The sequence below is a fragment of the Centroberyx gerrardi genome, chromosome 5 (assembly GCF_048128805.1).
Source record: "Centroberyx gerrardi isolate f3 chromosome 5, fCenGer3.hap1.cur.20231027, whole genome shotgun sequence".
In the NCBI taxonomy this organism is placed as follows: domain Eukaryota; kingdom Metazoa; phylum Chordata; class Actinopteri; order Beryciformes; family Berycidae; genus Centroberyx; species Centroberyx gerrardi.
In genome coordinates, this window is record NC_136001.1 from 35,494,967 (window position 1) to 35,516,985 (window position 22,019).

Genomic DNA, 22,019 nt, shown 5'->3' on the forward strand with positions numbered 1-22,019 from the left:
TCTTTACTGTCATGTATTGTGAACATATGGTTATATACTGTATGTTGTGTGTATGATGGAAAAAAAAAAAAAAAAAAAAGAATACAATATAATTCAACTTTATTGTGCAGCCAGGGCCGGACTGTGTCTCTGGTCTCACCTCAGACACAAGAAAACATCAGAATACACAAACGGTACAAATGACACAAGGAAATATCAGTTAAAAATACACAAAAATACAAAGATGGTCCATCATGCAGTAAACAAAGCAGACAGTCCCGAACCATCTGGTCTGCTGAACATCCTGCACACCAAAACCTGACGACGTTTTCGATCTCTGAAACATTTTCTGATATCAAACTCCATTGTAGCTGCTGGAGATATCTGGAGGTGACGTCACCTCATCTACGATTGGCCGGTTATCCACCAAGAAGAAAAATAACTACTAAATGGAGGTAGAGAAGACTGGAGAATTGTGTTTTTTTCTCTCTCCATTCACTGCCATTGTATGGAGGAACAGTCTGAAAATCACTTCTAGCACATAAAGGAACGCCGACAAAGCAGATTCTGACAATATATAAAAAACTCGTCATGCTGCTGAATTGTTTTGAAGTGAATCTCTTTCTTTGTTTATTAAACCTTTCAGTCTGAACAAGTGGAACACCAAAATCCGGTCAGAGGAAACCAAGAAACTAATACGTTTACCAATAATTTTCAATAGGCGAAAAAAAGTGGGAGAAAGGCCTTTGAAAAAGAAGATTCTGCCAATATATAATAAACGAGTCTCACTTTTTTCACACAGATACACACACATACATACACATTCATACATACATTCACACGCACACACACACACACATTAATATATACCTCCTCATTATCCTGCGGCTAATAATAATAGGCTAACAATAATAATAGTAAGTAGATTAGGCATATTTTCTGAAGAAAATGTGTGCTTGCTGAAAAAGCAATGGGCTCTGTGTGTGTGTGTGTGTGTGTGTGTGTGTGTGTGTGTGTGTGGTCCAGTCCAGAGTGAACTATCATCTCAGCAGCTGTCTTTAGTCAGCAGTGTGAGTGTTTCTCTCTCCCTCCTCTATCTGACAAGAGACACTGAGGAACCAAGCCCAGACCAGAACCTAAACCCAGGGTAGAGTGGTTCAGTGAATGTGGAGTGGAAGGTGTGGATGTGGATCAGTGTGTCAGAGGAAACTCTGTAGAAGGACAGAGAGCCAGCAGACCAGTCCAGATACACTGCTACTCTGTTAGAGGAGGAGGAGGAGAGGAAAGATATGGCTGTTCTTCTGTTATTGTGCCAGACAGAGTAACTATAACCAGAGCAGTACAGACTCCAGGACTTTTCATTCCCTCCAAGCCAGCAGTCTTCACCCTCTCCTCTCCTTCTGATTCCTCTGTAAGTCACTCCTATATAAACCTTTCCTTCCCACTCGACCTCCCAGTAACAGCGACCAGTCAGACCATTTCTACACAGCAGCTGTTCCCAGCAGTCAAATCTCTCTGGGTGATCAGGATATGGCTGCTCTATCACTGTCACCTTTCTGTTGTCTTCAGACAGGAAGAGGTTTCTGTGTGCTGTGTTTGGGTCCAGAGTGAGTTCACAGGCATCTGATGAGAGAACAAGACTCAATACAGCAGCAGATTATCATCTAATACACCTGTTGTGTTTATTATTTGTTGATTTATTAACAGATTGACTGTTCATTTCTCCAGTTTCATGATGACACATTTAGGACTTGAATGAATAGATGTCACATACACGAGTTTCTATTTAAATAGAAATTGAATGTGTGCTGCTTTGTTTTCATGGATCAAACTAAATACACACTTACACTTCCTCAGACCTGGTTTCAACCACCGCACTGCATCATGGTCCACACTGGGGGGTGGGGGGTTACAATAACACTGTAAGATCTTGGTATAAAATGAAGAACATTGTCATAGAAACAGTTCCTATGGAAACAAACCTTTGGAATAACCAATGGATAAAGATACAAGATGCAAATCTTAACTGGACAAATTGGGTAAATAAAGATATAAGTATAATGTCAGATTTAATACAAGATAACCAAATAAATTAATGAACTAACAGATATATTATATTATTTCTTTGGGATGTTTTACCTTGTAAATTGATTTATTTTCAACTGTCATATATTGTCAAAATTATGTTTTAGGTACTTAAAAAGTAAGATTTCAATTTACTCATTAGAATTTTAGAAACAAAAAAACATTAGAAACAGTTTAGGTATTGTCTCATGTCTTAATTCTAATCGTTTCCTCTGTTTTTTATTTCTAGTTCAAACCATCCTGATTTCACTTCTCCTCCTGCTATTGTTCATCTCTTGTGAATAAACATGAGCGAAAAGCTCCACAGTTCATCCTCTCCAGAGTTTAGACTGACTCTCTCCAGGAGAGCAGGATCCATACGATCCACATCCTACAGAGTTGACAACATTTTAAATAAAGGAAGATGTAAAGGATCAAAAGACATTAGAAAGAATGCTGAATCAGAAAGCACGTTGATTATAAACACAGGAAGTTGATGTTGTATTAGTAGTGATTTTGTTTGTTTTATTTGTTTTGTCTTGTCTGGGTCTGGTAGATGAAGGGAGTGTTGAATAGTTATTAAGTGATTTAGAGAGTTATATTGTTATCCTTATGTTTTTTTCTTTTTGTGTCCAAACGGTTCGAACAGAGATTTGTCTCTGAATTCTGTCAGTGAACTGTACTGATGAGCGGAATGTAAACATTGTCACACTGAAATAAAAACAGATTGTATAAAAAAAGATAATGGAAACTAATAATCTTCATAACCGTCTGTATGAGTGATTTTCCATAAGACGTCACTCATATCCACCATGACACATTAATCAACATTCCTCATCTTCTCAGTGTGTGTGACTCTCAGCCTTCTAGCAGACGTCGCCTCTCCATACCTGAGAGAGTCCGGTCTCCGGTGTGGATCCTCCAGTCCAGCAGAGAGCAGCTTCACTCCTGAGGCTCCTGGATGATTGTAGCTCAGGTCCAGCTCTCTCAGATGGGAGGGGTTGGAGCTCAGAGCTGAGGCCAGAGAAGCACAGCCTTCCTCTGTGAGCAGACAGCCTGACAGCCTGCACACACACACATTTAAAATATTTATTTATGTCCACATAAATACAAGCATACAAAGGACATAAACACTATTAATGCAATCAGATATTGAGTCAGTCAGTTACATAAGTGCCTGATTGGCAGCCACATTGTTGCAGACACACAGGATGAAAACAGTGGCAGGTCGAGGGATAACAGACAGAATCCACTTCAAGGGTATAAAAAGCAACGCCTTCTCCATATTGAGCGGCTACCAATGATAGCAGATACTGAACAATACCTCGCTAACTGCTTGGCCCTTCTTTTAGGGAGACCGGCCATCTGAAGGCCCCTCACAACTAGCTTGTGCACATGACCCAGGCTGCCAAATATGAAAACTAAAAGTTTGCACTTGTAGCCTAGCTGTGACACACACACACACACACACACACACACACACACACACACACACACAAAACAAGCTGCATGTTAGATATTTTTTAGGATACGGCTCTGAAATTAGTTGTGACAATGTCAAAGTCAAATTTTAACAAAAATCAAATGCTAACAGTTGAGAAGTCCTTTCTGCTATTTTAGATTTCAGCAACTGAGGCAGCAAGGTGAAGAAATAGTAAAATATCTTCATGGAAAGTAATTCACAGGGTTACAAAGTAGAGCTAAATGTTGGCATCACAACTGGTTTAAAAATCATGTCAGCAGACAAAATCCTCCACAGGTCAGGTGTTTATTTACTGACATTAACCTGCATGTAAAGCAGGATTTAAACCATCTGTTGAACAGACTGAAGAACCCGGACCTGAGAGACTGTATGGAGAGCACAGACCTTAGTTTGGAGAAACGTGTCAAATGAATCGAGAGAAACTGTAAATGGATCTGACCTGAGAGTCTCCAGTCTACAGTGAGGACTCTCCAGTCCAGCAGAGAGCAGCTTCAGTCCTGAATCCTGCAGGTCGTTGTTACTCAGGTCCAGCTCTCTCAGACTAGAGGACTGGGAGCTGAGAACTGAGGCCAGAGCTTCACAGCTTCTCTCTGACAGCTGACAGCCACTCAGCCTGAAGGAGAATTAGTGATGAAGACAAACAACAACTTTGAAAATATTTACTTTTTTCGCTTCAATATACATTTTAGACTTAATATATTGAATCCAGTTTTGTGTAGGTCTTTGGACCTACACAGATTTATTGGAGGCTTTGACCACTGGCAGCAGCCTCAGAAGAGCCTCCTCTGAAGCAGAGTATTTCTTCAGGTCAAACACGTCCAGCTCTTCTTCTGATGACAGTAAGATGAAGACCAGAGCCGACCACTGAGCAGGGGAGAGTCTGTCTGTGGAGAGACTTCCTGATCTCAGGTACTGTTGGATCTCCTCCACTAGAGAACGGTCATTCAGCTCATTCAGACAGTGGAACAGATTGATGCTTCTCTCTGGAGAGGGATTCTCCCTGATCTTCTCCTGGATGTACTGGACTGTTTCCTGATTGGTCTGTGAGCTACTTCCTGTCTGTGTCAGCAGGCCTCGTAGGAGAGTCTGATTGGCTTTCAGTGAAAGGCCCAGGAGGAAGCGAAGGAACAAGTCCAGGTGTCCATTTGGACTCTGTAAGGCCTTGTCCACAGCACTCTGGTAGATGTCTGTTGGTTTAGATTCGGCTCTTAACATCACAGGCCACCAGGATGTTGATTGTGGTTCTGACAGTTGATTGACACCAGAGTCGATGAGTGACAGAAAGACATAAAGAGCAGCCAGAAACTCCTGAAGGCTCAGATGGACAAAGCAGAACACCTTGTCCTGGTACAGCCCACGCTCCTCTTTAAAGATCTGTGTGAACACTCCTGAGTACACTGAGGCTGCTCTGATATCAATGCCACACTCTGTCAGGTCGGCTTCATAGAAGATCAGGTTGCCTTTCTCCAGCTGCTCAAAAGCCAGTTTTCCCAGAGAGAGAATCATCTTCCTGCTCTCTGTAGTCCAGAGTGGATCTGTCTCAGCTCTCCCATGATACTTGACATTTCCTTGTTTGGACTGAACCACCAGGAAGTGGATGTACATCTCAGTCAGGGTCTTGGGCAGGTCTCCTCTCTCACTGGTTTTCAACACATGGTCCAGAACTGTAGCAGAGATCCAGCAGAAGACTGGGATGTGGCACATGATGTGGAGGCTTCGTGAAGTCTTGATGTGGAAGATGATTCTGCTGGCCAGCTTCGTATTCCTGAATCTCTTCCTGAAGTACTCCTCCTTCTGTGGGTCAGTGAAGCCTCTCACCTCTGTCACCATGTCAACGCACTCAGGAGGGATCTGATTGGCCGCTGCAGGTCGTGTGGTTATCCAGAGGCGAGCAGAGGGAAGCAGTTTCCCCTTGATGAGGTTTGTCAGCAGCACGTCCACTGAGGTCGACTCTGTAACATCAGTCAGGATCTCGTTGTTCTGGAAGTCTAGAGGAAGTCGACACTCATCCAGACCGTCAAAGATGAACACAACCTGGAACTTGTCAAACCTGCAGATTCCTGCTTCTTTGGTCTCAGTAAAGAAGTGATGAAGAAGTTCCACCAAGCTGTACTTTTTCCCTTTCAGCAGATTCAGCTCTCGGAAAGTGAACGGAAATGTGAACTGTACATCCTGGTTGGCTTTGTCTTCAGCCCAGTCCAGAGTGAACTTCTGTGTTAAGACTGTTTTCCCGATGCCAGCCACTCCCTTTGTCATCAATGTTCTGGTTGGTTTATCTCTTCCAGGTAAGGGTTTAAAGATGTCTTCACATTTGATTGGTGTTTCTGGTCTTGCTGGTTTCCTGGATGCTGCTTCAATCTGTCTGACCTCATGTTCATCATTGACCTCTCCACTCCCTCCCTCTGTGATGTGAAGCTCTGTGTAGATCTGATTCAGAAGTGTTGGGTTTCCTGCTTTAGCAATCCCCTCAAACAAACACTGAAACTTCTCCATCAGGTTAGATTTGAATTCACGTTGGCACGCTGCAGCAAGAGTTCCTGAAAGAACAAACAACAAAGTGTGGATGTATATATTTTTAAACTCCATGATATCTATTCAGTAGTGGACAAACATGTTCTGACTGTGTGCAGCCCACAAGAATTGTATAGATCTGATGCAGATGTATACAGCATATTTACAGCCAAATTTCCCCACCATCTCCCCTTTCCATCATGTTAAACCTGTTAAAAGCCTCTTACTGCTCTGCAGAGAGTCAGCCAGCTCCTCCTGCTTCATTCTCCTCAGGAAGGTCAGCGTGATCTCCAGAAAATCCTCTCTGCTGCTCCTCCTCTGCTCTTCCTCCTCACCATCCACCACCTCCTCATCCTCCCTCTGACTCTCTAAGCATTCTGGGTAATCTGGACTCAGAACCCTCTGGATCCTTTTCAGCTCGTTCTTCACAAAAGTGACAATGCTCTCCTCAAGAAGCTGGAACAGAACAATTCAAGTTTCATATTAAACTCGTGGAACACAACATCAAATCCATCTTGCAGGGTTTGAAAGCACACTGGTCTACAGAGTGCAGCATGGAGACTATAATGACTAGAATGTTTGTTTTGCATTTTCTTTGTAGCTGAAGTAAAATGTGTTGTTGTACATTTACACACCATAAATATGGAGTCCAGGTCTGTTTGATGCTCCTGGGCAGACTGACCATTGGAAACCTCTTTCCTTTGGTGGTGAACTCTGTGGAGAAAACATTAAGTATTAGGTCTCTAAATACACACACACACACACACGTGCGTGCGCATGCACACACACACACACACACACACACACAGGTTGTTAAAGGTGTTGTGTTCTTTCATGATGAATCCTGGCAGCAACACAAGGTGAACTCCACTGTAAATGTTTCTCTGAAGAGTCTTTCCCAAAGCATTTCGCAGCTCTAAGTGTATCTTGAATTCATTCTTCAAGACATTTGTTCATTTCACGAGGCTTTCCCAAAAATACTCACAACTCAAGCAGTACATGAAATGTGTCGTTCATTCACGACAACCTGGCACTGGTTGTGAGATTTCAAGTGTGTCTTTGCAGGAGCGGTGAAGGTGAGATCCTACAGCAGACAGACTGTCCAACCTAAACTCTGCGCTCCACAACATCAAAACCATTAGAGGCTTTTCTTTTTGCCCCAAACCTTCCTGTCAAAATAAATGGTAACACTTTACAATAAGGGTCACTAAGTTAAGGGTTAGTTAATGCTTAATAAGCATTATAGTTTTTTACGATTGCTAGCAACCTTTTATCAGTTCTGTAGTCACATTTTCATAACTCTTAACACAGTTAGCACAACATCGGTCTGTTGCGGGCCATACCGTTAACACATTTCTTGTTCCTTTGACACAAAATGCATTCACTGAACACATTTTAAAAACTCTTGAATTTCTTTCACACACAAGCTCAACCAAGACCAAAACTATGGATTTTTACTGCCAAATTTACAAATGCTTTCACACTGTATGTCAGAACAGATAACCTCATGTTCTAAACCTAACTTATAGGCTAAAGTTGAAGTGAACAGCAGTTCACATTGTACATTGAAACATGTACATTTTTATTGCTAGTGAGAAACAGCTGATTGAAGTTATGCAAATAGACCAATCACAGCTGAACACTGCCAGGGGTGGATAAGGCACGCCAAAAGATACTTCCCATGGTGCATAGCCAGAGAAAATATAAGGAGTGATGTGGACGAGAACATGTGGCCAAATGCAGAAGACCGGGTAGATTAGAAAAGGACTGTGTATTTTTCTTTTTTTTTCTTCTGTGCCTATTTCTGTTTGTATATTTTATTTTTACACCACTGTAACCAGCAGCTATATTGCAGATTTTTGTTGATCTCTTGCAGTAATTTCCTATAGCATAATAAAGCCTTTACTGCAGCAATTCTGTAACTTATTCCTTTTTCATATACTGTACATTCTATAAAGTAAAGATGAGTCATTCACTTCTGATATAGAATGTTTGCAAAACATTTACTACACTCAACAAAAGAAAAATGTAGAGTGACTTCAAAAGTAACTGCAGTGCGAAAAACAACTGATTATCAATATACTGTCTATTGTATAAGGGTAGAACTGACACATGTAAAGTAATGCATGTTCTGTAATACCATCTGCTGTTAGTATTTTGTATGTCATTGTGCTGTGATTGACTAAATGTTCCTGTTGGAAGAAAACAAGTTTTGAAAGAATTATTTGATTTTGAGACATGTTTGCAGTGTTTTGGTAGAGTTAGTGTATTTTGACAAAGTATTCTTGCATTTTGAAAATTAGTGTTGGTGTTTAGTTTACAATATGTGATTTTGAGCATAAAATTAACTGTTTTGCCAACTGTGTGTTGTAGGTGAGTTGGTGTGTGAAGAGTTTAGAAAAAGTATTATAAGTATTGAAAAACGCTTGCTAGCGATCGTAAAAAACTGTAACTAACCCTTAATTAACAGTTAACTAATGTGTCTGGTAATCATTTACTAATGGTGTTCATGTTAACTAAGGTATTAATTTATACATTATTTAATAGTCATCTTTATAAACTATTAAATAATGTATAAATTAATACCTTAGTTAACATGAGCACCATTAGTAAATTACACATTAGTTAACTGTTAATTAAGCATTAACTAACCCTTAACTTAGTGACCCTTATTGTAAAGTGTTACCAAATAAATAAATAAATAAATAAATAATACTACCCCTCTTTCACCTATGTATTTATTATTAGGCTAGACCAAATTCTAGCGTATTCTTTAGTCTACAAAATTTCCAATACCTTATGCAGTCAGCTATTTTTCACTGTTCTAAGCAAATCCCAGGCAACTGGCCAACAACACAAACTGTAGTTTATGAGCCTGCAAAGTAGTTAGTATTCAGTACAGGTGAAACTATAATGTTCAGCTGGGTCGATATCACACACCAGCCTGCATCCACAAGGCAGCCTGTCAGTCACAGCGCTACTGAAATGGCAGCATTACAAATAATATATAGAAGTATAAACATTCAGAATCTACAGGTGAGAAGATAAAAGTGAACTGTTGGAGGTTATAAACTATATCTGTTTTAAAATGAAGGTTTCTTCAGTCGACTTGTTATGCTTTCAGCTCAGAAAATTGATGATTCCTTACGATTCTTGAAGTTGATCTTCAAGTAGTTTTAGAAAATGTTTGTCATGATGTCCTTTGTGAATCGTGCATGAAAATTTCTTGAAGTAGTGAGTGAAATATGTTTTTTGCATCTTTATCAGGAAAGCCAGCCCTGATTATTGGATGTGATGTTTTGAAAAAAGAAACTAAATCAACAGAGTATGAAGGGCCGGACCAATTCTATATCTCATGACTTCCTCTTCTCAGGAGAGTCGGATAATAACAAACTCAAGTGTTTTACATTCTTACCTTTGCTCAGCAGAGTGCTGTCCATCTTTGAACTCAATAAAGCGACTAATAGACCGGTCACTCTTCATGGACACACAGCTGGGTTCAGGGGAGTCTGGTCTCTCCTGCTGGATCCTGATAGAAACAGGATTGACAAAAGAAGGGCAGTTTGAACCTCAAGAAAAGCAGGATTTTGACCAGAAGGTCAACAGTTCAAATTCAAGAACCAGATAGAAAAAAAAAACAGAGTAATGTTACATATTATTGTTAACATCTTACTCCTCTCTAGAGGGAATTTGTTCTTTAAAATGCTTTGTTAATGTTAACATTATATATTAACATTATGTTGACTTACTGTGTTTCAGAAGAATGTTTTCTTTTAAAATCAATAGGGAGATACATAGACCGGTCACTCTTCATGGACACACAGCTGGGTTCAGGGGAGTCTGGTCTCTCCTGCTGGACTGGGCTTCAACACAACAGAGACAGAGCTTTTACTCTGAATAATGATGCTGTAATGATTTCACTGCTGAGCTCTGAGATGGAGACGGACAGTTAGAGATCCTCATCTTACCTCTTAGCTTTGGTCCGGCTGTCATGTTCCCCAGACAGAGTGGTTTTAGAGGGAGGGAGCCCCTCCTCTCTCTCCTCAGACTGACTCATAGTAGAGCGAACACCTTTACACAAACACACCCAACATGCTGTTAGCTGGACTGATTCATTACAACAAGGTTTCATTACAGGATATATCACTTCTGCTGTTGGGATATTTCTGACAGTTAAATACCAAATATACAGTGCACTGAGGGTTAGTAATACTATATTTTACTCTTTAATTTTACAGACATCTAGTCACCCTGTTTATGGTTTGTACTTTTGTTTTTGTTTTCCCTCAGAAATAAAAACTGATTTGTTCAGTTGTAATTGTCTTCATTCAGATTTTGCTCAAAATAATATCAAACAGTGAACCCAGTATTGTGTATCGAACCGTCAGTTGAATGTATGAATGTACAAAATACTAGGAACAGCTGCTCTTTCCAACAAATTAGCCAAATTAGCCCTGGAGACAATTGAGGTTTTAAAGGTGCAAACGTTTTCTGTGTGAAAGGGAGTGAACCTCAGCTTTGTGGAGGTTGTAGTGTTTTGTACACAGTGTATCAACAGAAACACAACATGTATCTGAGCTTTCACACTAGTTCTGACACTTCCTGCATATTTCACCAATGTAATGAAACCTAACTAGAGTTTATCAGGCTTCCACTAAAAGTCACAAAACAGAAAGCTCATCAGCACCTTGTCTTGCAAAAGTCGACTATACAGTCATATCATACAGTGTCAGCTAGTGTATTCACCAAACATTTATAATGTTACCTTGGAAGATGTTTGCCTGGTGAATTCACATCCAGAGACGTTCTGCCTTCATCTGTAGAGGAAACACTGACAGAGAAAACGCTGCTTATTCTCCTTCGTCAGTTCTGGGTGTCTGTGTTCATTTGATCTGAGGCTGCTGTCACTTCCTCATAACTTCACTATCAAAGTCTAGGAACATCAGTCTGACACCAAACCGGTCTAACCTGAGGCCAGAAACCAGGTCTGAGGCAGAGAAATCACAGATCAGGTGATGTAGTTCTACTGTGTGTCCACTAGATGGAGACATTAACCACATCATCTACAGTCAACTAAACAGCAGACCAGCACACACAGATGTAATGATGGAGGAGGTGAAATTTAAATCGCTTTAAAATTCAAAGACAGAGCGAGAATGAGAGTGTCGATCTAAAATCTGTCTGACGTCACACAAAATGACAGCTGCGATATCAGAAAAGTTTCTTGCTGAGGTGGAGCACGTGGCAGGAGGTTCAACTCTTCCATTTTGATTATAGCAAGAGATTTTACTGTATTTTTTTTTTTAAACTACACTGTTTTACTTTGCACTTTATTTTACGTGACATTTATTGTATTTTAACGTTTGCACTGTTTTCTGTTGTTGGTTGCAACTTTCATGTTTGTGTTGTAGTTTCCTTGGCCAGATCTCCCTTGAAGCAGGAAGTCATCTCAGTGAAACCAGCCTGGTTAAATAAGTAAATATAATACATGGAAAGATAATTTCCACAATATTGTTGATGAAATGTCATGTTGAACTTGTCTGAGAAACCTTATTTTAACTTATTTTAAGATTGGTTCTTCTGTGATTTTTAGTGGTCGATCCTAATCACAACTGCATTCACCACATGAATCACTAACTTAACACACTCAAACTGTTTTACATTGATGCGTTTTTCAGAAACTGTCCAAATGCCTCCTAACGGTAGGCGGTAACAGTCAGATAAAAGATAAACTTTCATGTAAACTGCTGATTACAATACCTGTTGGTGGAGAAAATAATTTGCGGCACGACGATAAATTAGAGTGAAATTACGAGAGAGAGCGAGAGAGACAGATAGAGAGGGAGAGAGAGAGAGAGAGAGAGAGAGAGAGAGAGAGAGAGAGAGAGAGAGAGAGAGAGAGAGCAAGAGAGAGAGAGAGAGAGAGAGAGAGAGAGGTGTCAGAGTGGTTTAGGAAATATCAGTCACACTGGTAGAAAAAAACACATCGAGACCTGAGTTTAGAAATGTGGATAGGATTCATTACACAAAATAATATCAAGCCTGTGCAGATGGTAAATAGCAAAACATGACTACTGCAAAATAGGTTGACTATAGGCCGGTAATAACAATATAAGTAACATAAGTTACAATAATGGGTTTTAAATAGAAATACTTTATCATTTATCATTTATTGTGTCTCACTCGCTTATTCTCAGTCATTGTGAATGGCACTATGTGACATAAAAATTACTGTCGCCCATGTTGCATAGCATTGTGGGTAAATTTTTACTCTGCTAAGCTCCAGTTAGTAAGGAAGTAACTCACTCACATAGGCCTTTTCATTAATTCATTGACTCATTTATTCATTAATTTATTGATTACTTAATTCCCTCACGGTTTATACTCCAAGTGGCCGTTAGGAGACATTCACTCTCTCGGTTAGTCTATCCGCCCCCTAGTGGCCGTTAGGATTCATTCACTCTCTCAGTTAGTCTATCCGCCCCCTAGTGGCCGTTAGGATTCATTCACTCTCTCAGTTAGTCTATCTGCCCCCTAGTGGCCGTTAGGATTCATTCACTCTCTCAGTTAGTCTATCCGCCCCCTAGTGGCCGTTAGGAGACATGTCAGTGTCTCCAGAGACTCACTGAACCAGGATCCTTCACTCTCCTCCGCTCTGCAGCTGCTGAACTGTGGATCTGCTTCTCATCTCTGACTCTGTGTCCTTGTTTCAGTATCGCCTCCTCTGAGGTTTTGACACTTTTTCAATCCCAACACATCTTAGTTTCTCCTCCTCGTGCTCGCTCTCTAAAGTGGAGCTACAGGAGAGCTGATATCTCCACGTTTTATGCTGCTTCTGTTTGTTTAGTCTGATCTGAAGTCTACATGATGTTTGACCAACATGACAATTTTGGGGTTTGACCACTCCGGGGCCCCGGCCCACTAGGGGCCCCCCGATCCCCTGATCTTGTCTGATCAACAGACTTGTTTGCTCCCAGAGAGTTCATAGAGTATCATTAGTTCCGCCAAGGAGGCAATGTTTTCACCTGCATCTAATAACTCTGATCCAAGACACAGAATGGAATAAGAATGGAATATGTGCAACAACCTGCTGTTTTAAGCTTATACATCATATGGAAACTGTCTAATGATGGCAGTCTTTGTCTCATCATCACCATCATCTTCATCATCACCAACATAATATTATCACACCGATTGTCTCAACATCATAATCCGTATTTTTTATATATTTTAATAGATTTCCATATTGTGTAATCACATGTAACAAACAGACATGCTTGGCTGTGTTCCTACATTCATATACAGATAGATTTAATATACATTCTTTACATACATACAGCACATACACACACAATAGGCACCTCCTCCAGGAGTTAGCTAACTTTGTTCTGATTGTCGTGACTGAAAACACTTTATTTTGCAGCAGCTTTTTAGTAACACTTGCAACGTGACACGTTTCAGTTCTATATTGCAGTAAAATTGAGAGGATGGATTGTCAGAAACTGAAAAATCAGATAAAAAAGCATGTGATCTATTTGTTAAGAGTGCCTTCAGCAGACTACGTTGGTAAAATTATGATACTTGATACTTTATGGGACTTGCAGTCTCTGGCATTTTCATAGTGAAAGAGAATTAGTCAAAGATGCAATCTGTCATTCATTTGACCATCCGCATGTTGAGTATATCCAGAAATGCTTGTGATTAACTTGACTTATAGAAAATAAGTTGTTTGTAACTTTCATAACCCATCATAACTGAATGTACAGCTCTGTTTTACTCCAGTGTTTGCAGACATTACAAATACAAACCAGCCTTTTCCAGCCTCTACATCCAACTCAGACTCCTCTCAGCCTTGGATCAAAACCTCAGCCAATACATTTCAGATTGAAAAAAATATCTTCAATCCAATAAATCACAATGTAAACAAAGCCAGTAGTGTGGTGACATTGTCTCAACAGGGGCGCCATACTGCAATTGCAGATGTTTTTTTTTATTTTATTTTTTATTGAAAGGCCATGCGGTATCTGCAGGGAGTATTTGGTTTTGCAACTGTTAGGATTATTTATTGTTACATAAATAAAAGGTAAGTTTATGAAGACACTTTTTTCCTTAAAGACTCTATCTTCATATAAGCTACATCGGTTTGATACTATTCATACTACGAATGAATTTATATCATAAAGATTTACGTCAGAAAGGTGGTAAACTCTATTCCACAAATAAAAAGTTAGGCAAACTGTGTTTAGTCGGCTTTACCTTCCACTAGATCCCCGGTTACAGACCTGTTTCCAGTGGGTCCCCAAATTCAGCCTGGTGACCCGTGTTAGCCGGTCCACAGAACTTCACATACATGATAATAGTGTCGATACATAAATGATGACATAAATAAAGATAAGAGTGAAAAAAAAAAAGAAACAAAAAACAGAAATTCTCACTTGAACTTTTACCAGTTCAAATTCAAGGATTCTCTCTTCGTTTTGTCTCCTTGATGTTGAGTGCCAGCCATTCGGTTGGTCCCAGTTCATCCACTCATTTTAGACAACAGGGTGTCCTAGTGGTTAGAGAGACCGCCTTGTACCCAGAAAGTCCCAGGTTCAACCCCCACTGACTGGCAGTGTCGTTGTTGTAGTGTCCTTAAGCAAGGCACTGAATCCTGCTAATGCTGGGGCTGACCTCTGACCTCTCAGTTCTCTGTGAAGGAGGGGAAAAAATGAGTTTCCCAAACAGACGCACACATCGTCGTTCCAGCGACGGTCCCGCGGTCGCTCAACTTCCAAACAGTGATGATGTCGTTGGCTGGTCTGCCTTCTACAAGTTCTGATCCTCCATGCAGGTGGAACAGAGTTAACAAGCTCGGGTTAACACCCTCATCTGGAAGAAATACTCTTCTCCAGCTTCTTCAGGAGCTAGTTTTTGATTTAGCCTATTCCATCCAGGCTGTCAGGTAAAGGACTCGAGGGTTTGAGACCTGGAGAGAGAAACTCTGAGAGGAGGCTCAGCTGGTGTGACTGACACCTACCAGCTGGATGACTTTTAGGATGAAGTTGCGCCTCTAGATGCAACTTTTTGTCAGTTTCAATTTTTTATAATGTTCTTTAAAAGTGCTAAAGGAAAGTCTTGTGTGTGTGTTCCTATGCCATTCTTACTTTCATAAGAGTTAGTCCAGCATTCTAGAACCCTGTGGTTACCATAGTAACATGGGAAAGCCACTCTAGAACACAGTGGTAACCACAGTAACATGTGACAGCCGAAACACCCTGTAGCTATTTTGTGAGTCCTTACTGAGTCAATGGGCTCCCAGTGTATCTGAAAATGTAATTGTAACAACTCAGGAACCCACAAAACTCACTAGACCTGATGACATCACAGTTGAGTGAGGGGTCGCTAGTGTCCTGAAAAGTCTCTCCTTTGTGCCGTAATCCACATCCAGGACAGACAGTGACGCTCCTGACTGTTTCCTACACCAAGAGGAAGATGGAGGACAGCAGGGAAACTGATCCCCGGTCTGCACAGATCTTTCCATCTGGAAGCCTGAGTTTGTTAGTCAAGAATTCCGGAACAGAGTGGTTACCATGGTTACATGATACCAGTGATCACAGTGGTTACAGTAGTCACATGTGACCAGTGTTCTAGAACATAGTGGTTACGTAGTTATTTGGGACCAGACTTCAAGAACCTTGTGGTTACCACAGTTACATGGCACCAGCACTCTAGAACACAATAGTTACCATAGTTACAGGGAGCCAACATCATAGAACACAGCGGTTACCATGGTTACAAGATACCAGCGATCTAGAGTACAGTGGTTACCAGAGTTATCTGGTACCAGTGCTCTAGAATACAGCTATTACTATAGTTACATGAGACCAGACTTCTAGAACAGTGGTTACCCTAGGTACAGTGTTCTAGAACACAGTGGTTACCATAGTTACAGCATTCTAGAGCACAGTGACAAGTTCAGTTGACCATGACGTTGTTCTTTGTCTCTTCCTGACTGTTTCCTACACCAAGAGGAAGGTGGAGGACAACAGGGAAACTGATCCCTACTCCCCTTGTGACTGGCTGCAGTTCAAGTCCGTCAGTGTCTAAATCTCTTTAGATTGGTCCGAGGGGTCAGCACCTGAGGCTCAGCACCTCCCCCCGGAGCGGGGCGAGGTCGCTGGTGTCCATGCTGACCTCTTCGTCCTCACCGCCTCTCTCCTCCTCCTCCCCCTCCTCCTCCTCACAGGGAGCGGGGGAAGAGAGGAGGGGGGTGGGAACCTCATCAGCACCTCCTCTTCCTCCTCCTCCTCCACCCGGCTTCAGCCTACACTCTGTCCCTGCTCTCATCTGCACAGACAGTTCTACCTCTGTCTCACCACCCAAACCAAGCCCTGTCTCACCACCCATCCCTGTCTCGCTACCGAGCCCGATCTCTCCACAAATTCCCAGACCTGTCTCACCACCCAAAGCCTGACCCGTCTCCATCTCCCCACCCATCCCTGTCTCTTTACCCACACCGAGACCTGTCTCCCCACTCAGCCCCGTCTCCATCTCCCCACCCATGCTTGTCTCACCACCCAGCCCCGTCTCACCACCCAGCCCCGTCTCACCACCCAGCCCCGTCTCACCACCCAGCCCCGTCTCACCACCCAGCCCCGTCTCACCACCCAGCCTTGTCTCTCCACCCAGCCCCGTCTCACCACCCAGCCCTGTCTCACCACCCGGCCCCGTCTCACCACCCAGCCCCGTCTCACCACCCGGCCCCGTCTCACCACCCGGCCCCGTCTCACCACCCGGCCCCGTCTCACCACCCGGCCCCGTCTCACCACCCGGCCCTGTCTCACCACCCGGCCCCGTCTCACCACCCGGCCCCGTCTCACCACCCGGCCCCGTCTCACCACTCAGCCCCGTCTCACCACCCAGCCCCGTCTCACCACCCAGCCCCGTCTCACCACCCAGCCTTGTCTCTCCACCCAGCCCCGTCTCACCACCCAGCCCTGTCTCACCACCCGGCCCCGTCTCACCACCCAGCGCCGTCTCTCCACCCGGCCCCGTCTCACCACCCAGCCCTGTCTCTCCACCCGGCCCTGTCTCTCCACCTGGCCCTGTCTCACCACCCAGCCCCTTCTCACCACCCAGCCCCGTCTCTCCACCCAGCCCCGTCTCACCACCCAGCCCTGTCTCTCCACCTGGCCCTGTCTCACCACCCAGACCCGTCTCACCACCCAGACCTGTCTGTGGTGGCTGGTCTCCGGTCAGCGCTGCAGCCTCCTTGGCCTGCCTGATGCAGTTGATCCACTGCTGTTTGTTGAAGGCATCGCTGGCCTGGAAGCAGTGGCTCTGCAGCTGACCTCCACTACGGTACGAGACCCGGAAGAAGTTCTTCGCTGTGAGGAGGAGGAGACAGAGAAGGAGATATAGAGACAGCAGGAGGAGACAGAGGAGGAGACAGGGAGAGAGCAGGAGGAGACAGAGGAGGAGACAGAGGAGGAGACAGAGAGACAGCAGGAGGAGACAGAGGAGGAGACAGAGAGAGAGCAGGAGGAGACAGAGGAGGAGAGAGAGAGACAGCAGGAGGAGACAGAGGAGGAGAGAGAGAGACAGCAGGAGGAGACAGAGGAGGAGAGAGAGAGACAGCAGGAGGAGACAGAGGAGGAGACAGGGAGAGAGCAGGAGGAGACAGAGGAGGAGAGAGAGAGACAGCAGGAGGAGACAGAGGAGGAGAGAGAGAGACAGCAGGAGGAGACAGAGGAGGAGACAGGGAGAGAGCAGGAGGAGACAGAGGAGGAGACAGAGAGACAGCAGGAGGAGACAGAGGAGGAGACAGAGAGACAGCAGGAGGAGACAGAGGAGACAGAGAGACAGCAGGAGGAGACAGAGGAGACAGAGAGACAGCAGGAGGAGACAGAGGAGGAGACAGAGGAGGAGACAGAGGAGGAGACAGAGGAGGAGACAGAGAGACAGCAGGAGGAGACAGAGGAGGAGATATAGAGACAGCAGGAGGAGACAGAGGAGGAGACAGGGAGAGAGCAGGAGGAGACAGAGGAGGAGACAGAGAGACAGCAGGAGGAGACAGAGGAGGAGACAGAGAGACAGCAGGAGGAGACAGAGGAGGAGAGAGAGAGACAGCAGGAGGAGACAGAGGAGGAGACAGAGGAGGAGAGAGAGAGACAGCAGGAGGAGACAGAGGAGGAGACAGAGAGACAGCAGGAGACAGAGAGACAGAAGGAGATACGACTGGTTATTACATAGTTTTAATTTTGACCAGCGCCCCCCTGAGGACAATCAGTGTAATTTTGAAAATGCCAGAACGCAGTAGTGAGATGCATTGTTCCCTCAAGTTTTGTCAGAATGGAATCAGTTTGATGGACAAATGAACGAACCAATGAACGGACAGAAACAGATCCATAGCCCCCCCTTTTCACCGTGGGGACAACGATGTAAATTAATTTTGTATTTGTAGCATCTCTGATATTTGTAAAGTACTGACTCCTCTCGTTGTTGCTGAAGGCTCCTCTTATGGACCCGCCCACTCTCATCTCTCCATCTGATAGGTCCTCCAGGTCCAGCTGCCGGATGGGGATTGGCTGACGGCAGAGCTGGTAGCTGATTGGCTGGTCGTTGAGCGAAATGGACCTGGTGATCACCAGGACGTCCTGGAACAGAAACACATGGAGCTTCTGCAGAGAGAGAGAGAGAGAGAGAGAGAGAGAGAGAGAGAGGGAGAGAGAGTCAGTCTGCCATTTTCCTCACCAGTCACTTAATAATAATAATAATAATAACACTTCTAAAAAAAAAAATGTACAAAGTGCTTTACAGAATCTTTAAAAGGAGGATAAAAGATAGAAGAAATAGCATAACATGAACACACAAAAAGCAATTACACACCTGAAAACAATTTTAAGATAAAGAGTCTGCTAGGAATAAAAGATACACAGCTCATAAACTAATAACAAATAAAACATTATGCAAAAAGCCTGTTCAGAAAAGTACGTTTTGAGGAGTGATTTGAAAGATGATACTGATTCTGTATTTGTCATAATGTTGGAAAAAAGTTTCTCCACTCGTCCCTCAGGAAGCCCAGAAACATTTTGTTAGCATCGGCAGCATTCTGAACTGAAAGCAGTGACGACTATTAGCAGGGAATTGACGAAAAATGTTAGTGATGCTACCAACCTGTTTTCACCACAGAAATACATCCATCTAATCCAACTATCTATATTTTTTGTATTTTACTATATTTTTATTTGTATCCTTTATGAAATTTTTATTTTTATTATAATTATTATTTTATAATTATTATTTATTTATTTTTGCAATAAGTGATATCAGACCTTATAATTAATCCTGTAACTAATGTGTGTTATGTGGAGACTCCATTGAGATGTAATGATATAAACCAACATCCACACAGCAGCAGCTGTGTTGCTGTTTTCTCCTCTTTTCTAAAGCTTGTTGTCAAATTCTGCTCCTGAACGAAGCTCCTCCCCCTCCGTTCAGCAGCTTTTCTTTAAACTAACTTGTCTCCTCCCTTGCTGTTTAAAAGCGGCGCTCTCCCCCTCCCATTCCTGAAAAAAATTATCGTAACGGCGGAATCGATGAAACGAGCAAGTAAACTTGTTAAACTAGTAAACTTGCTACCTGCCTCTTCACTTGTCATTATGGGACATGTAACCTTCAGCAGGAGAAAAATCTGGCAAAGCGAGACTGGTTACCGGTGACACTTCTCCATAGGAAACGTTTAGCTTAGCTAATAGCCCTTATGCATGGACCTTCGCTAGGTTTGTCCTTTGGAGCCTCAGTAGTCCAGCAGCTTTGCTGTGGTTTATTTACAAATGTGTTGCGGTTTCTGTCACCCTCTAGTGGTCGGAAAATCGCTTAGTGCAGCTTTAAGTACTTTTATACTCAGTATCAATAAATTAAAAAAGTCCAGTAGATCAGGAGGAGCAGTGCAAGTCTTAACATATCTTATTTTACCTTACCTTATCGTAACATATCTTATCTTGTATTACCTCATAAAAATACTGTCATAATTTATCTTATCTGATCTTATCTTATTTTTAATTATCTCAGAGGAAAGCATAGAAAGAGCAGAAAAACAAAAAGTAGAAAGAGTAAAAAGTGTAGAAAAGGCGTGGAAGAGTAGAAAAAGTGTGGGAAGCACAGAAACTGAAGACGAGTAAAAACAAAGAAAGCGTAGAAATCCACTGACGGCTCCTCTGTTGTTCTTCAGCTCTCCGTGGCAGCTGAGCGTCCTGGAGCGGTCGATGAGTCCGTCCCTCCGTCCGTCCTCCGTGTACAACAGACGGTCCTTATAGTACTGACACTCCGACTCCCCCGTCCGTCTGTTGATGTCTGCTACCACACTCTGGACCATCAGCATCTGTGGAGGAGAGAGAGACAACCTAATCAAATCCAGTCTAATCTTATCTCGTTTAATCAGTCTAATCTCATCTAAGACCTTGTCCACACTAATCTGGGTAAATTTGAAAACACATCTTCATTTCTCAGTTTGGGCCTTCCATCCACACTAAGACGGCGTTTTGGACCACCGAAAACGGAGCTTTCTGAAAATGCTCTCCAGAGTGGATACATTTGAAAACGTCGGTTTTGTGCTGTAGTGTGGACGGGGAAGATGGAGCTTTTCAAAAACGCTGACGTGGGATTGCCATGTGATCTCAGGCAGTAGTCAAACAGTCTGTATTCTCCGTGGCTTTGGCGTCTTGTAGTCGTTCGTTATTTTCATAAGCAGTTCGTCGTCTGTCCAGACAAAGAAGTGTGGCTCGCTTTTGTCCATCTTTTGTCGTGATTTTGACATCTTGGTGGCACTCTGCTACTGCAGCCATGACAACACTTCTGTAAACAGCGGTAACCATGGTGGTAACAATATTAAGGTCATGGGTCGGAGGCTTGCGCATGCCCAAGATTTCACCGTTTTCCTATCTTTTTTGCGTATCAGTGTGGACGGGAAACTTTTAGAAAACGGCCTTGAAATGCTAGTGTGGACGGGAACGCAAACGACACGAAAACAGTTTTTTTTTTTCAAATTTACCCGGATTAGTGTGGACAAGGCCTAATTTTATCCAATCCAATTTAATGTTATCTAATCTAATTCCTCTAATCTAATCTAATTAAATCTGATCTGATCTAATCTGATCTAATTTTACCTAATCTACTCCAATCAAATCTGATGTAATGTAATCTAATTTTATCTAATCTAATCTAATCTAGTCTAGTCTAATCTAAAATAATCTAATTTAATCTAATCGAATTTAATCTAGTCTAATCTAATCTAATTTAATCTAATCTAGTCTAGTCTAATCTAAAATAATGTAAAATAATCTAATCTAATCTAATTTAATTTAATCTAGTCTAATCTAATCTAATCTAGTGTAGTCTAATCTAAAATAATCTAATCTAGTCTAGTCTAGTCTAATCTAGTCTAGTCTAATCTAATATTATCCAATCTAATCTAATCTAATCTAATCTAGTGTAGTCTAATCTAAAATAATCTAATCTAGTCTAGTCTAGTCTAATCTAGTCTAGTCTAATCTAATCTAATCTAGTCTAGTCTAATCTAAAATAATCTAATTTAATCTAATTGAATTTAATCTAGTCTAATCTAATCTAATTTAATCTAATCTAGTCTAGTCTAATCTAAAATAATCTAAAATAATCTAATCTAATCTAATCTAATTTAATTTAATCTAATCTAATCTAGTGTAGTCTAATCTAAAATAATCTAATCCAGTCTAGTCTAGTCTAGTCTAATCTAATCTAGTCTAGTCTAATCTAAAATAATCTAAAATAATCTAATCTAATCTAATCTAATCTAATCTAATCTAGTGTAGTCTAATCTAAAATAATCTAATCTAGTCTAGTCTAGTCTAATCTAATATAGTCTAGTCTAATCTAGTTTTATCTAATTGAATGTAATGTAATGTAATCTCTTAACCACAGATCAGTGACATTGTGCAGAAAGGCTGACATGCAGTGTAAC

General features: G+C 42.1%; 2 protein-coding genes across 2 annotated transcripts in view; both read right to left on the minus strand.

The window, feature by feature from the left end:
• Window positions 1-828: 828 nt before the first annotated feature.
• Window positions 829-10,932, minus strand: LOC139931513 (protein NLRC3-like). The gene is made up of 11 exons (XM_078283892.1): window positions 10,803-10,932; window positions 10,006-10,108; window positions 9,787-9,900; window positions 9,453-9,566; window positions 6,673-6,751; window positions 6,265-6,493; window positions 4,260-6,063; window positions 3,966-4,139; window positions 2,934-3,107; window positions 1,827-1,873; window positions 829-1,602 (listed from the first exon to the last, which is right to left on the minus strand). Exons 2-11 carry the CDS (start codon window positions 10,092-10,094, stop codon window positions 1,073-1,075), a joined length of 3,354 nt encoding a protein of 1,117 aa, XP_078140018.1. The 5' UTR covers window positions 10,095-10,108; window positions 10,803-10,932; the 3' UTR covers window positions 829-1,072.
• Window positions 10,933-15,994: 5,062 nt separating this feature from the next.
• Window positions 15,995-22,019, minus strand: part of arhgef3 (Rho guanine nucleotide exchange factor (GEF) 3) — a 45,172-nt gene continuing 39,147 nt past the window's right edge. The window contains 4 exon segments of the mRNA XM_078283625.1: window positions 15,995-16,038; window positions 16,420-17,406; window positions 18,510-18,699; window positions 20,232-20,402. Coding sequence (XP_078139751.1) covers window positions 15,995-16,038; window positions 16,420-17,406; window positions 18,510-18,699; window positions 20,232-20,402 — 1,392 coding nt within the window.